A 12503-nucleotide genomic window follows, 5' to 3' on the forward strand; every position below is an offset into this window, starting at 1 on the left:
ATTCCTGCTCAGTAACACAGAGATACGGGCAGGCTCTCTCAGTTTGCCTTGCCAGGCAAATCATTTACAAAGCTTACAGACATTCCTTCCAGCAGCTACATGGAGTACTAAGACACCTAAAATAAATTAACTCCAAATAAAGTTGATACATAACAACTGCCAATGTTTTTAGTTGCTGTATATTTTTCTTTTAAATACAGATTTATCAAAACACTGTGAAAACTGCCCACAGACTCTGGCTTATCAGTTTTCAGAGACTTAATTATTTTCAGAATTCCCCCATGTAATTAGCCCCTATATCCACAGACTCCAGCGGAGTTAATTTCTCAGACATTCACATCAGTTAATTCCAGCTTCAGCAAAAAGTCTGCAATTAGATCCTGTAAATGAAACTGAAACAATGGGACAAATTCAGGTTTTTTTATTCAACATATGTAAAGAATGTAAAGAAGGAAGAACTTTCAGTAAATAAGTTAATTTCTAACACACAGCTATGAATACTACATTTAAACTTTATCCTTATATCAAACTCTCCTGTCCCCAATGGAACTGACTTTGGGATTACCAAGGAATGAACAAAGGTGGAAACACAAAAAGACAATCACAGTTTTTTCACCAATACAACTCATTTTGTACTCTAAGCAGTCTCAAAGAAGTAGCAAATCACCACAGAGTTCACAAATATTGGTGGTATTTTAAATTAGATAAGAGAAACAACAGTAGGCTGAGAAAAGATTTTAAAGTAAAGCCTGAACATAAGAGAACGTACAGGACACCTTCCTCACTGGTTGACCTCTTCAGTGCCATTCCAGTGACTTACTTGTTCAGATTCACATCTTTCCCCTGCTCATGAGCCTCAATTAATTGTTTTATGATGTCAGCTATTGTCATCATCATCAGCTCTGCATGGCTGAGGTCTCCTAAAATGGGAACAGAAGAAGAAACCACGTGTATAGTCAGTGCTTTCTAGCTGCTTGTGACAACCAAGGTGCATCTGCTCTGCCTCTCATCTACAGATGCTACAGCATTTCCCACAACTTCTGCCTACAGAGGGAATTTTGCACTCCCTGAACAGACACCACTATGTATCACTGGTTTTCACTTACTGCTAAGACAAACTCCACCTTCTTTTCATAAAATCATAGAATCACAGAATGGTTTGGGTTGGAAGGGACCTTTAAAGCTACCCTAGTCCAACCCCCCTGCAGTGAACAGGGACATCTGCAACTACAACAGGTTGCTCAGAGCCCCATCCAACCTGACCTGGAATGCTTCAAGGTTTATGTAAAAGGAATCTACACAACAGTCAAAATAAACAGCCATTGGAAGTTAAAGACAATTAGAAGACAAGTCTGATGCTACCAGCACACATCCCAAGGGACAGAAGATTGTCCAAGAAAGATGGTGGGGCAAGCCAAAGGAAGGGGCCAGCTCTGCAAAGTCCTCTCCATCACAGAAAGGGTACACAGCACCAAGCAGTGCCACCAGTGCCTTAAAGCTTCCCCCCTGCCCCTCACCAACCACCCCAAGCTGCCCTTCTATATCAGCTTTGGGAGAAGAAGGGCATGGCTGTTAAGAGATCCACCCACACTTCCTATCAGCAATGTGCATTTATTTCACCTTGCACAGCCTTGTTTACACTAGCAAGTGTTGGGACAGCAAAATAAACACATCAAACTTGTCAGAAATGCCACCTGCAGGGACACAGCTGGGTGCACAACTGCTCCAACATGTTTTTGACAGTGCCAGCTGTTCTGAAATCCAGCAGCATGTACCCAGGAGAAGCCCTGCAGCAATGCTCCCATCTTGGCCTCTCTCTGCAGGTGGGACAGACCATAACACTACCAGTCCCATGATACCCTGCGTCATCTTTGCTGCCCCATATCCTTTCCCCTATTTATTTTTTTCTATTTGTAATGAGGGAAAAGCCCAGTAACACCCAGACTGCCCTGCCCCCAGCACCCCATTCTGTGTCTGACAGTCAGGGTACTGGTCAGGAAGAAGGCAAACTTCTGAGCACCCATATGGATGTAAATGACTCTGTGTGCCAAGGGCAGCACCCAGTGCAGCAGCAGAAAGAGAAAACAGGCAGCTTACAGAAGGGTGCCAAGGCCCTCCAACTCTCAAGCAAGGTCAGGGTTGGCCCTTTAACTGCCTCCAAAAGAACACGGAAGGGGGAGAGCAAGGCCTTGCCTCATTTTCCCACTTCACACACCCACCCCACAACTCCCACTCCCACAAGGCTGGGGGAAGCATGAGGAGCGCGGTCCCACAGACCTCCCGTTATGCCCAAATCACAGAAATGTTTAGGTCAGAAAAGACCTCTAGGACAATCAAGTCCAACCATGAACCTAACTCTAGGTAGCCCAGTGCTGAACCACGTCCCTCAGCACGACACCCGCGCTGTTCTCAGACACCTCCAGGAGTGGGGGCTCCAGCACTGCCCTGGGCAGCCTTTTCCTGTTACAACTTTTTATAACCCTTTCAGGGAAGTTCCCTCGTCCCCGCTCCTCATGCCCAGGGCCGGGGGTGGCAGCAAACCCCCCCCCCGCTGCCCTCAGCTCCTGGGAGAGGACAGAGGCCAGCCTGCCTCCACCCCCCGGGCACTGCCACCCCCCAGTACCTTTCCGTTTCTGCTTCATGCTGCCGAATCCCCGCAGCGCGGCCCCCGCGCCCGCCGGGCCCGGCCAGAGGCTTCTAACGCGCATGCGCGGGGCCCGCGGGGCCGGGCGGCACTAGGGGGTAGCAGAGGCAGCAAAAGCGGTGATTTCTGGTGTTTTCTGGTCAAAGGCTAAAGCTCGCTCCCCGGAAGGCTCCTGGAGATCTGCGGGCTCCTGGGAAGCACAGGGCGGGAGGAGGCGGGGGAGCAGGGGGGCTTGAGGGGGGAAAGGGCTCGTTCAGCTGGGGAGGGCCCTGACAGCAGCTGTGTCACCACTAGCGTGGGCAGCAGGACTAGGGTAGGATTGTTCCCTCTGTGCTGGGCACTGGGGAGGCTGCACCTTGAGTCCTGGGGTCAGCTTTGGGCCCCTCATGACAAGAAGGACATTGAGGGTCTGGAGTGTGTCCAGAGAAGGGCAGTGGAGCTGGGGAAGGGTCTGGAGCACAAGTGTGATGAGGAGCAGCTGAGGGAACTGGGGGTGTTCAGCCTGGAGAAAAGGAGGCTGAGGGGAGACCTTCTTGCTCTCTTCAACTGCCTGAAAGGAGGTTGGAGTGAGGAGGAGTTGGTCTCTTCTCCCAGGGAACAAACAACAGGACAAGAAGAAATGTCCTCAAGTTGTGCCAGGGAAGGTCTAGATTGGATATTGGGAACAATTTCTTCCTGGAAAGGGTTGTCAGGCCCTGGCCCAGGCTGCCCAGGGCAGTGGTGGAGTCCCCATCCCTGGAGGGATTTCAAAGCTGTGTAGCTGTGGTGCTGAGGGACATGGTTTAGTGGTGGCCTTGGCAGTGCTGGGGTAACAGTTGGACTTGAGGATGTTAAAGGTGTTTTTCAACCTAAACAATGGTGTGTGGTGGGCGAATGGTAGGTAACGGGCATAAATGTTAAGGATGGAAGTTCAAACTGGATGTAAGGATAAACTTTATAACTGTCAGGCCAGCCCAGTGCTGGGAGTGCTTCACCCACCGTGGTTGCATTGCCTTCTTTGGAGGATTTGAAGAACCAAATGGGTAAAGCCCAGAACAACATGGACTGACCCTACATCTGACCCTGATCAGGGCAGGAAGTTGAACCAGAGATCTCCCAGGTTCCCTTCTAGCCCAGATTCTCCTGTGGTCCTATGAAATGAGCTCAGAATCCTTCTGTGAATTTCCACTAACTTCTAGAACCCACATAAGCTTCAAAATCTATGTCTTCTCCAGACAGGGAGTTCCACCACTGAATTACATCTCACATGGAGAACAACCTGCTTTTGTTTGTTGCTCTTTGTTGCTGCCAGCTCCTGCCTCTTCTTGCTGGTGGCATATGGGTCAAACAGCAGATTCTGGTGGATCTCCTGTGAGTAACATGAACCTGCCAGTGAAGAGATAGGAGAGGCTGTCTGCATGAGAAAACAGGATTGCAGAGGAGGAGAAGGAGGAAAGGAGGAGAAGGGAAGAACAGGCCACCATAAAGAAAGAAAAAAAAAACCCCACTAAATTACAGGAATAAATGTAAAGGGATGCTGAGAGAGGTTGAAAATGTGGCTTATACCATTTCCTCCAGTTGCTACCTCCCTCCTGCCTTCAGGGCTTTTTAGAGAGCTGAATTCAGTTTCCTTCCTACAGGATGTGCTGGGAGTGCTCTGCAATGTCTGGACCTGTCTCTCCCTGTGATTTTACCTCCCCGGGGGTCTCCCAAGCATCCTGTGCTAACCAGCAATTCGTCAGTGGTTTGGAGAGTGGCTGTGATCAGGGTAAGGGCTGTGCAAACAGCTACAAAGCATCTATCCAGACACACACCAGTCTAAGAGCACACTTGCAGGGGCAAGGCAACTGATTTCAAACTGATTCCCATGCCTCTCCTCTTGATCCACAACCCCCAGACGCAACCCTACGTGCTGTGCCACTGCCTCCTCATCTCCTCAGCCCTTCCTTACGTGAGCTGAGCCATGCTCTCCATTTGTTATCGGCTCCATCCACCTATTACAGCAACTTTTTATCTTGCATGTAGCTACTATCATTAGCTGCTTTCCCTTTGCTGCAAGGTCTCTGTGCTCTTTGGAAACTGTTCTTTAATCTATTATATCCCCAATGCCACCGCTGAGACTTCACTCTGAATTCTTTTACCTCCCTGGCAACAGTTCACATTCACTCATCTTCCATCTCACCACACAAGTTGATTATTTCCAAAAATCCTCTGTTTTAATCCAGCTGTGCTCCCACACGCAACTCCCATCAACTGCAGTTACATGTATTCCTTTTCCCAAGTTTTTTTCTTTAGCTCAGAAGAGCAATAATTAGGAAAACTTCATTTTGGCTACAAAGCCAAACTACAGAACCAAACTCTGCCGTTGCTTCCGGCAAGGAACACCAGGGAAATGCAGGTGGAGTTTTGGGCAAAAATGGATGGTGAAGCTTGGGTAAGAGGGTGGCTGGCATGTTTGGGTTTGTTCCCCACATCTGAGCAGGGCTGTAGCCTAGGGCTCACATTCTGATCTTGCTTGTACTGGTGGAATTCAGATGCAGCAATGCTGATTCATTGGCCTCTGGGGTTTAAAAGGTACTTTTAGTTCTTTAATCAAAGGCTGAGGCTAATGAGAGTTGTGTAGGACCTGGAAATGCCAAGCAGTGCAGGGAAATGCACATCTACAAGGAAGGGCGAAGGCATAACAACCTTCCTCTGTACTTGTTTAGCAATTTCTTATCAGCATATCTGGAAGTGCACTATAAAGGTGGGTAAATAACCATCTGCCTCTGCAGATCAGCAGCCCGGGGCACAGACAGGGATACAGCTTGCCTGAGGTCAGCCAGCAGCTCAGTGGCAGAGGCAGGTGGTGGAGACTGTCTCTCTCTATCTTTTGTCTCCATTTCAGATTCTAACTCCATTTTGCAACCTCAGGAATGACTGTAAAGTGTGTTGTAAGTATGAAGATTTTTATTCTAATAACATAATCAGTAGGAGTTACATCAAGGTGTTAGGTAGATCTGCTGTTACTTCAAGGATGGACTACTTGGCTTGGTACATTCCTGGACATTAATGTTATTTATTTTACAGCATCATAAATAAAAGTTTTAAAGCAGAGAAGGCCTAGGACTTAAAATGTATAATGAGCAGCTAAGATGCATGTGTTCTGTATCAGTGCTAGTATCACTAGCAGGACAAGGGTTGGGATTGTCACTCTGTGCTGGGCACTGGTGAGGCTGCACCTCAAATCCTGGGGTCAGTTTTGTGCCCCTCATGACAAGGACATTGAGGGGCTGGAGCGTGTCCAGAGAAAGGCAACAGAGCTGGGGAAGGGTCTGGAGCACAAGTGTGATGAGGAGCAGCTGAGGGAACTGGGGATGTTCAGCCTGGAGAAAAAGAGGCTGAGGGAAGACCTTCTCACTCTCTAAAAAACCCCTGAAAGGAGGTTGGAGTGAGGGAAGTTGGTCTCTTCTCCCAAGGAACAGGTGATGGGATGAGAAGAAATGGCCTCAAGTTGTGCCAGGGGAGATTTAGACTGGATATTTGGAACAATTTCTTCCTGGCAAGGGTTGTCAGGCTCTGGCCCAGGCTGCCCAGGGCAGTGGTGAAGTCCCCATCCCTGGAGGGATTTCAAAGCCACATAGATGTGGTGCTGAGGGACATGGTTTAGTGGTGGCCTTGGCAGTGCAGGCTTAACAGTTGGACCTGATATCTTAAAGGTCTTCCTGACCAAATGATTCTGTGATTCTTTGATCTGCAGCAAAGTCATGCTGGCTGCAGCAATGCCTGAGCACTCAGCTCCAAGACCATTCAGACCCTGGGAACTTCATGTTTTCAGTGAGTATACTCATTGGTGAGGAAATAAAAACCATTTCTGCAGGGTTACATCACTTCCTTGTGTAGCCATTTGTGTTGGTAACACAGATCTAGCACTGAATTGCTGCCAGTAGAAGCTACATGCTGCCTAACAGAGACAAAAAGAAAGGTGGAACAAGAGACTGGAACAAGACTTAAGAAGCCAAGGAAACACCCATGAAGTAATCAGTTCAACTTGGTTTCCTGTGGGAAAGGCTTATAAAGAGAGATTTGCAATACCAGGGAACGATGCTGATGAATGTTTTCTGTGGGATTTACCCCACCTCACTTTAAATGCTTAAAAATTAGCTTTCTTAATAAAAATCAGCCAGTCTGGTCTGTTGCATGATCCTAAGATATAATTGCCATCTGCAAGTTCCTGTTTCAGCTGATTGCTTGAGAGGTGACCAGCTTAGACTTAACTAGTTTTTAGGCTATCATGTTGGTTGAGATGAAATCTCCAAGTATTCAGGGCAACTAGAAAAATGAAAGAACAAAATTTGGGAGAGGAGGATGTACTGAGTCACCTAGTAATTGATTTGGAGCTGGAATTCACATGGTTGGAATTCACATTCAGTTTGACTTGATTATCTTAGAGGCCTTTTCCAACCAAAATGATTCTATAATTCTATGGCACTTGACCAACTACCCCCACAGGCAGAGTCTCCTGCTGGATGTTCTCCCTTCAGATAAGATTCATGGTGCATTGTCTCCCATGCCTGGTCTTGACAATGGTCAATGTCTCTCACATCAAAATACTTGAAACACTGCAGTGACACAGTGCAGAATAATCTGCCCATGGAGCAGAAGTCTTCTCCTAGTCTTTGTCAATCCAAAGTTGGTATTATCTCCAAAACATGATTTCTAGTCTCTAAATGTTGAGAATTCCTGGGTGTGCTGTGACTCTTCCTATCATGTGGAAAAGTCCTATTTTATCCCAGCTCTCTCCCTCTGGGATACAATAAGGCAGTAAGTTACTGTTGCTGTGCATTCAGTCCTTTTATCCTTTAAAACTGCTATTCATTACATGTACTGGGTGTTTTCTTAATTGTAAAAAAGACAAATAAGATCACATGATTTACAGTCTCTCTAATAATTAGACCAGTGCCAGCTCCCCACAGAAAGCCATTTGAAATGCTGAAACCCAGACTGTGGGACTTCATTTCCTTGTCACTACTGTGATTGAAAAGATGGAATTGCCTTGGTTAACATGAGAAAGAAATTCTGCCTTCAGTACAGCCTTAACAAGATTTTTCTGGAAGAGTTTTCCCTGATCCTCCTTTCTCCCACATACTAATGGCTTTTCCCTTGCATGCTGTGGTGCTTTCTTCACAGTCTTGCTGATTTGGCAGGGGCTGTAGGTTACAGCTGAGGGATCACATCAGTTTCTGTCACTCAGGTGGCTGGTAATGCTTCCTTGTCCTCCACAGTCCCCTCAGTGCCCACACATACAGACCACCTCTGTAATTCACTGGCAAAGCTTCACAGAGAAGCTCAAGCTGTGGGTAAAGCCCCAAGATGTCCCAGTGACACACAGACAAGCTCACATGAGGTCCAACAGTTCTAGCAAGGATTGACAGAAGTGTCTCCATGGTCAAAAGCCTAGGTGAACTCTGCAGAGCCAACATACCCAGAAAAAAAATATAGCACCAGCTTGAGAGCAGCAGTGACAGGAAATCAGGCTGAGAAGCACAACAGGAAAACAGACTTAGGCTGTGCTCCAGTTTGGAACTAGGAGATCCCACCTGGAGATTCCAAAGACCAGCAGAAATCATTGCATCAAGTACAGTACTTCCAAAGAACATATAAAGCTATTGCTCCAACACGTCTCTGTCTAAACTGGGTGCAAGGCACAGAATCACAGAATCTTAGGGGTTGGAAGTGACCTCGAAAGATTATCTAGTCCAACCCCCCGGCCAAACCAGGATCACCCAGAGCACATCACACAGGAATGCGTCCAGGTGGGTTTTGAATGTCTCCAGCAAAGGAGACTCCACAACCTCTCTGGGCAGCCTGTTCCAGTGCTCTGTGACCCTCACAGTAAAGTTTTTTCTGATGGCAGAATTTCTTTTGGCCAACCTATGTGAGAATAGTTGCAGGATCTCCATACCCATTTCTTTGCATTGTCCTCATTGGTGAGGACAATGAAGAAAGTCTTTTCTAGTTGAAAAAAAGTAAGTTGGGTCCTTATGAAGGACTCAAAAGCAGCTGTTCTTCACTGAGCACAGCCTGTGACTCAGTTAACATTGCTGTAATTTCCTCCCTGCCATGCAGATGAACTTCTGTTCTGCTGGGATTGAAGATCCTCTGGATCCTCCTTTACTCTGTGTCAGATCCTTGGTTAGATGGAGGAATGTGCCAAGGTTGAGCCTCAAAAAGTGGAGATGCTAGATGAAAGAGAAATAATGTAAGAATCAGACATTAATTTAGTCAGATAATTCAGATTCTAAACCTATTTAGTTACTCAGCCAGTCCTTGGGATATTGTTGGCATCTAATACCTCAAATACCTTTACAAATCTGGATTGAATGGAAAGACGGTTTCCATTCATCATCTCATTATAGAGAAAATATCACTCAGTCAAAACATCTTTACCATTCCTGCCCTCCTTTCTGACAATCTGCTTACACGCCCTGGTAAAGTCCAGCTGAAGCACTACCTAAAGGTGGTAAATTTACCTTGCGAAAAGCCTGGCAGAGATCACAAAGGTCCAGGAGAGGTCACTGCAGGAATTAAGATGGGATTTGTGATTCTGATGCAAAAAAAAACCCACCAAAAAAAACCCACCACAACAAAACAAAACCAAAAACAAACAAACAAACAAACAGAAAGTTTTGCAAATTGCCCCTAATCGAAATGCAGTCCCTCAGGGATACTTTACCGGTAGTTTTCAGACTACAGCAATGGTGTTGGTGGGCAGCTTGCTCCCCCACTCTCCTTAGTACTTTCCTCGTGCACAGTTTTTACATTTCTTATCATGCAGAAGACGGTGACTGCAGGAGATCACAGACAGGGCGCTACATGTCATCCTCCACCCATGCAGAATCATTAATAATCACTGGGTGACTACTTCCCTGCAGGAGTTTCCCTGCCTCCATCACCCATATCCTCTTTGACAGCACAAAACCTCACCTCAACAGCAGTTGCAGATTGATTCACAGAAGTTAAGAGACACAAAAAACACCTTTGTCCCATCCCAGTGTCTCCTGGATGACAGCAGAGCTGAGTGCTGCATTCCTGGGAAGCCACAACACTGGAATTCCCGTGATTGACTGGAACAACCGATAACACAGCCAAGGCACAGAGCCTACACTCTTCTTGACTTGGCCTCAGTCCAGTGTGAAACCTTCCTAAGGCTCTGTCCAGGCAATGTGACTTCAGGATCAGGACCCTATTTTGTAAGATACCTTGTATTGCTTTAGAAATATGTGGCACTGCAACCCTCTAGCCTGAGCTTGATGATTTCCTTTCTTGGCTTTTACGACAGGGATAGATTTATCTACTGCTTCCTATGTGAAGCAGTTCTGCGTTTTCCATTTTCTCACCCCAGTGCTTTCCCCTATAAATATCATCCTTCATCTGTGTTTGGATTCTTTCAGCTCCCACAGAAGGATTTGTGATCATGAATTTGCAATGTGGGTCCTCTTCATTGGGGGTTAGCCTATGCACCTGCTAAAAACGCTTGATGCCTGGGAGATCCAAAGGGATGCTAGAGGTCCCCATGTGCTCTATTATCTTCCTTCTAGATGGGGTCATCTGTAATTACTGGATAGTTGCTGCCCTGTAGGAGCTCCCCTCACTCTACCCTTTTATTGTCTTTATTGTCTGTCCTAACAGTATCACATCAGAAGCCTGTGTTCCTTTGTTCACTCCAGGTTCTCTATCCACATCCCTTCCTATGCTATAAAAAATTATCAGGAGTCACAAATGGCAATCCTTAAGTGGACAGCCCACTTATGAACTAGCAGGACTTACACCAAAGTCTGCACAAATGCTGTGTGCTCCTGAAAGACATCAAATACTTTCCCAGCCAGCTGCAGGCACTGAGGACCTTTGGGAGGTGCTGGGTGTATCAAGTAGTGAGGTCTTCATGCCCAAGCAAACCCTAGACTGAAATGGCATAACATTGTTTTTGATCATGTCAGTCTGCCTCCTTATTTTGGGAAGGCATTCACAGATCAGCTGGTTTCTCAGCTGTTGTCTCCCTGGAGTTGACTGCTCTCTCCTATCATTTGCTGAATGCTCTGATTCCAACCCTACCGTACCAGCTCCTCCTGGCATCTCTCCAGGACCTGGCAGAAGCCATGGACCTCAGCCTGAGCCCAGTGTCATTTCTGATGTAAGATCTCTTGCTCTGCCATTGAATATTAATGAGTTAAACCCATGTGAAGCCCATGCCAGTGTTCAACACTAAGACGACAGTCGTGACAGACAGTTTGATCTAGCAAGTGTTGGATGTGACGTCTTTGGCCGTATGTTCTCTTTTGATGCAGCAAATCACTGTCATCTGGATTCCCACCATCCGGAATGACTGCCTTCTCCTTGGCCTACAGAAATACATTGCCAGCACCACTGCCTTCCCTCTGTGCCCTGAATTTGGATATTGGCAACCTTGACAATAGCCTCCACCTGGAACTGGGCAGCATACTAACATGGAGACTTGGTGTTCATCCGTGTGCAGTCTTTTTTTTCTCTTTCACGTGGCTTTGGCACTGGAGCTCGAACAGGTGCTGGCCGTATCCCGGCGTTCCACTGGGAATTCTGGGCCAGGGTCTTTGCTGCGGCTTTGGAGGGCAGGTTCCCAGTTGACTGGTGAGTGGCCCAGCTGGGACGAACTGATGTTTTTGGAACAGACTCAAGATCTGCAGAAAATGACAGCTAGGGAGAGAAGGTAGTAAGTATCATAACATCCCAACAGCCCCAGAGGGACTGAAAACACTGAAGTCTATTGAGAACTTCAGTAAATTCTATACATTCTATATACATTCTATAAATTATATTCCCAAATGCTAGCCCTAGATGATATTTGTAAATGATACAAGCTTAATATGCATTATTTGCAGTAACCTGGGCTCTGGTATAACTTTACCTCAAGGACAAAAGAACCCAATTGGAAACTGATGCTAGTAAAGCCAAACCCACATTAATTGATTCTCCACATCAATTCATATGTAAATGCAGAAATTCTCCCGTGTATATGACTGGGACTGATCCCAGCCTTGCCTGCTGTTTGAAGTCTCACAGTGTAAAGGATGAAGTTTATTTTCATATACTGTTCAATCCACATTTTACTTAACAGGATAAAACTAAGAAAAAAAATATCTTAGCTACACAGTGATTATTTATTCCTTATTCCTTACAAAGATCTCAAGTATTCAAAATGCATGGGTTCTGCAGAGCAGCAGTTTTGGCTTTTTTTTTTTTTTTTTTTTTTTTGACCGATGCAAATGATTTGGTAGGAATAGAGAACAAGCATTAACAAAACCAAACATTTACACAGCAACTCATTAAAAAGCAATGTGGGCAGATATTCTTATGTGAAACTAGTGTCCACAGGAAAATGGTTATGCAGAAAAGTCAATGCTGTTTATAATCCCTGCCAGCCCCTTTCCCCTTTCCATTATTTGAATTGGCAGCAGTGGCAGATATATGGTGCTTCATGCGTAATTGTCTACTTAAAAATAAGCAATCCAGCAACTGCTGAATATCAACCTAAAGAAAAGCCAGTGATTATACAACTGCAGAAAGAGGTCCAGGCTCTTAGCAGTCCTTGAAGTGTGACAGAGATAGTTTAATAAAAGCAGCTGCAGCTTTTTTGTCCAAGCAAGAAAAGCCCAATACCATAGAAGCAGTAGTAGTTGCAGCATGGAGCTGACTGTCCCTTGCTTTTCATCTCCTGTGTTGCTGGTTGCTCATTTTTAGAGCTCACAGAGACAGATAAGCATAAACTATTAAAGCCAGGCTATCCTTTTAAAATTAGGGTGACATATATAAGCTGAGTTTGAAGATGTAAACATTATATTGAGTTACTTTCTCTTTTAGAAAT

General features: G+C 45.9%; 2 protein-coding genes across 2 annotated transcripts in view; both read right to left on the reverse strand.

Annotated features, from left to right (window-relative positions):
- The window catches only part of ELP3 (elongator acetyltransferase complex subunit 3), a 96874-nt gene extending 94232 nt beyond the window's left edge, over window positions 1-2642 (reverse strand). The window contains exons 1-2 of the mRNA XM_010002183.1: window positions 2624-2642; window positions 821-920 (exon numbers count right to left, since the gene is read on the reverse strand). Coding sequence (XP_010000485.1) covers window positions 821-920; window positions 2624-2642 — 119 coding nt within the window. The remainder of the gene's footprint in view (window positions 1-820; window positions 921-2623) is intronic.
- Window positions 2643-8776: 6134 nt separating this feature from the next.
- The window catches only part of FBXO16 (F-box protein 16), a 31913-nt gene continuing 28186 nt past the window's right edge, over window positions 8777-12503 (reverse strand). Inside the window, exons 7-8 of the mRNA XM_010002184.1 lie at window positions 11110-11335; window positions 8777-8844 (exon numbers count right to left, since the gene is read on the reverse strand). Of these exons, the coding sequence (XP_010000486.1) occupies window positions 8777-8844; window positions 11110-11335 (294 nt within the window). The remainder of the gene's footprint in view (window positions 8845-11109; window positions 11336-12503) is intronic.

The sequence above is a fragment of the Chaetura pelagica genome, unplaced genomic scaffold (assembly GCF_000747805.2).
Source record: "Chaetura pelagica isolate M959 unplaced genomic scaffold, ChaPel_1.0 scaffold107, whole genome shotgun sequence".
Lineage (NCBI taxonomy): Eukaryota > Metazoa > Chordata > Aves > Apodiformes > Apodidae > Chaetura > Chaetura pelagica.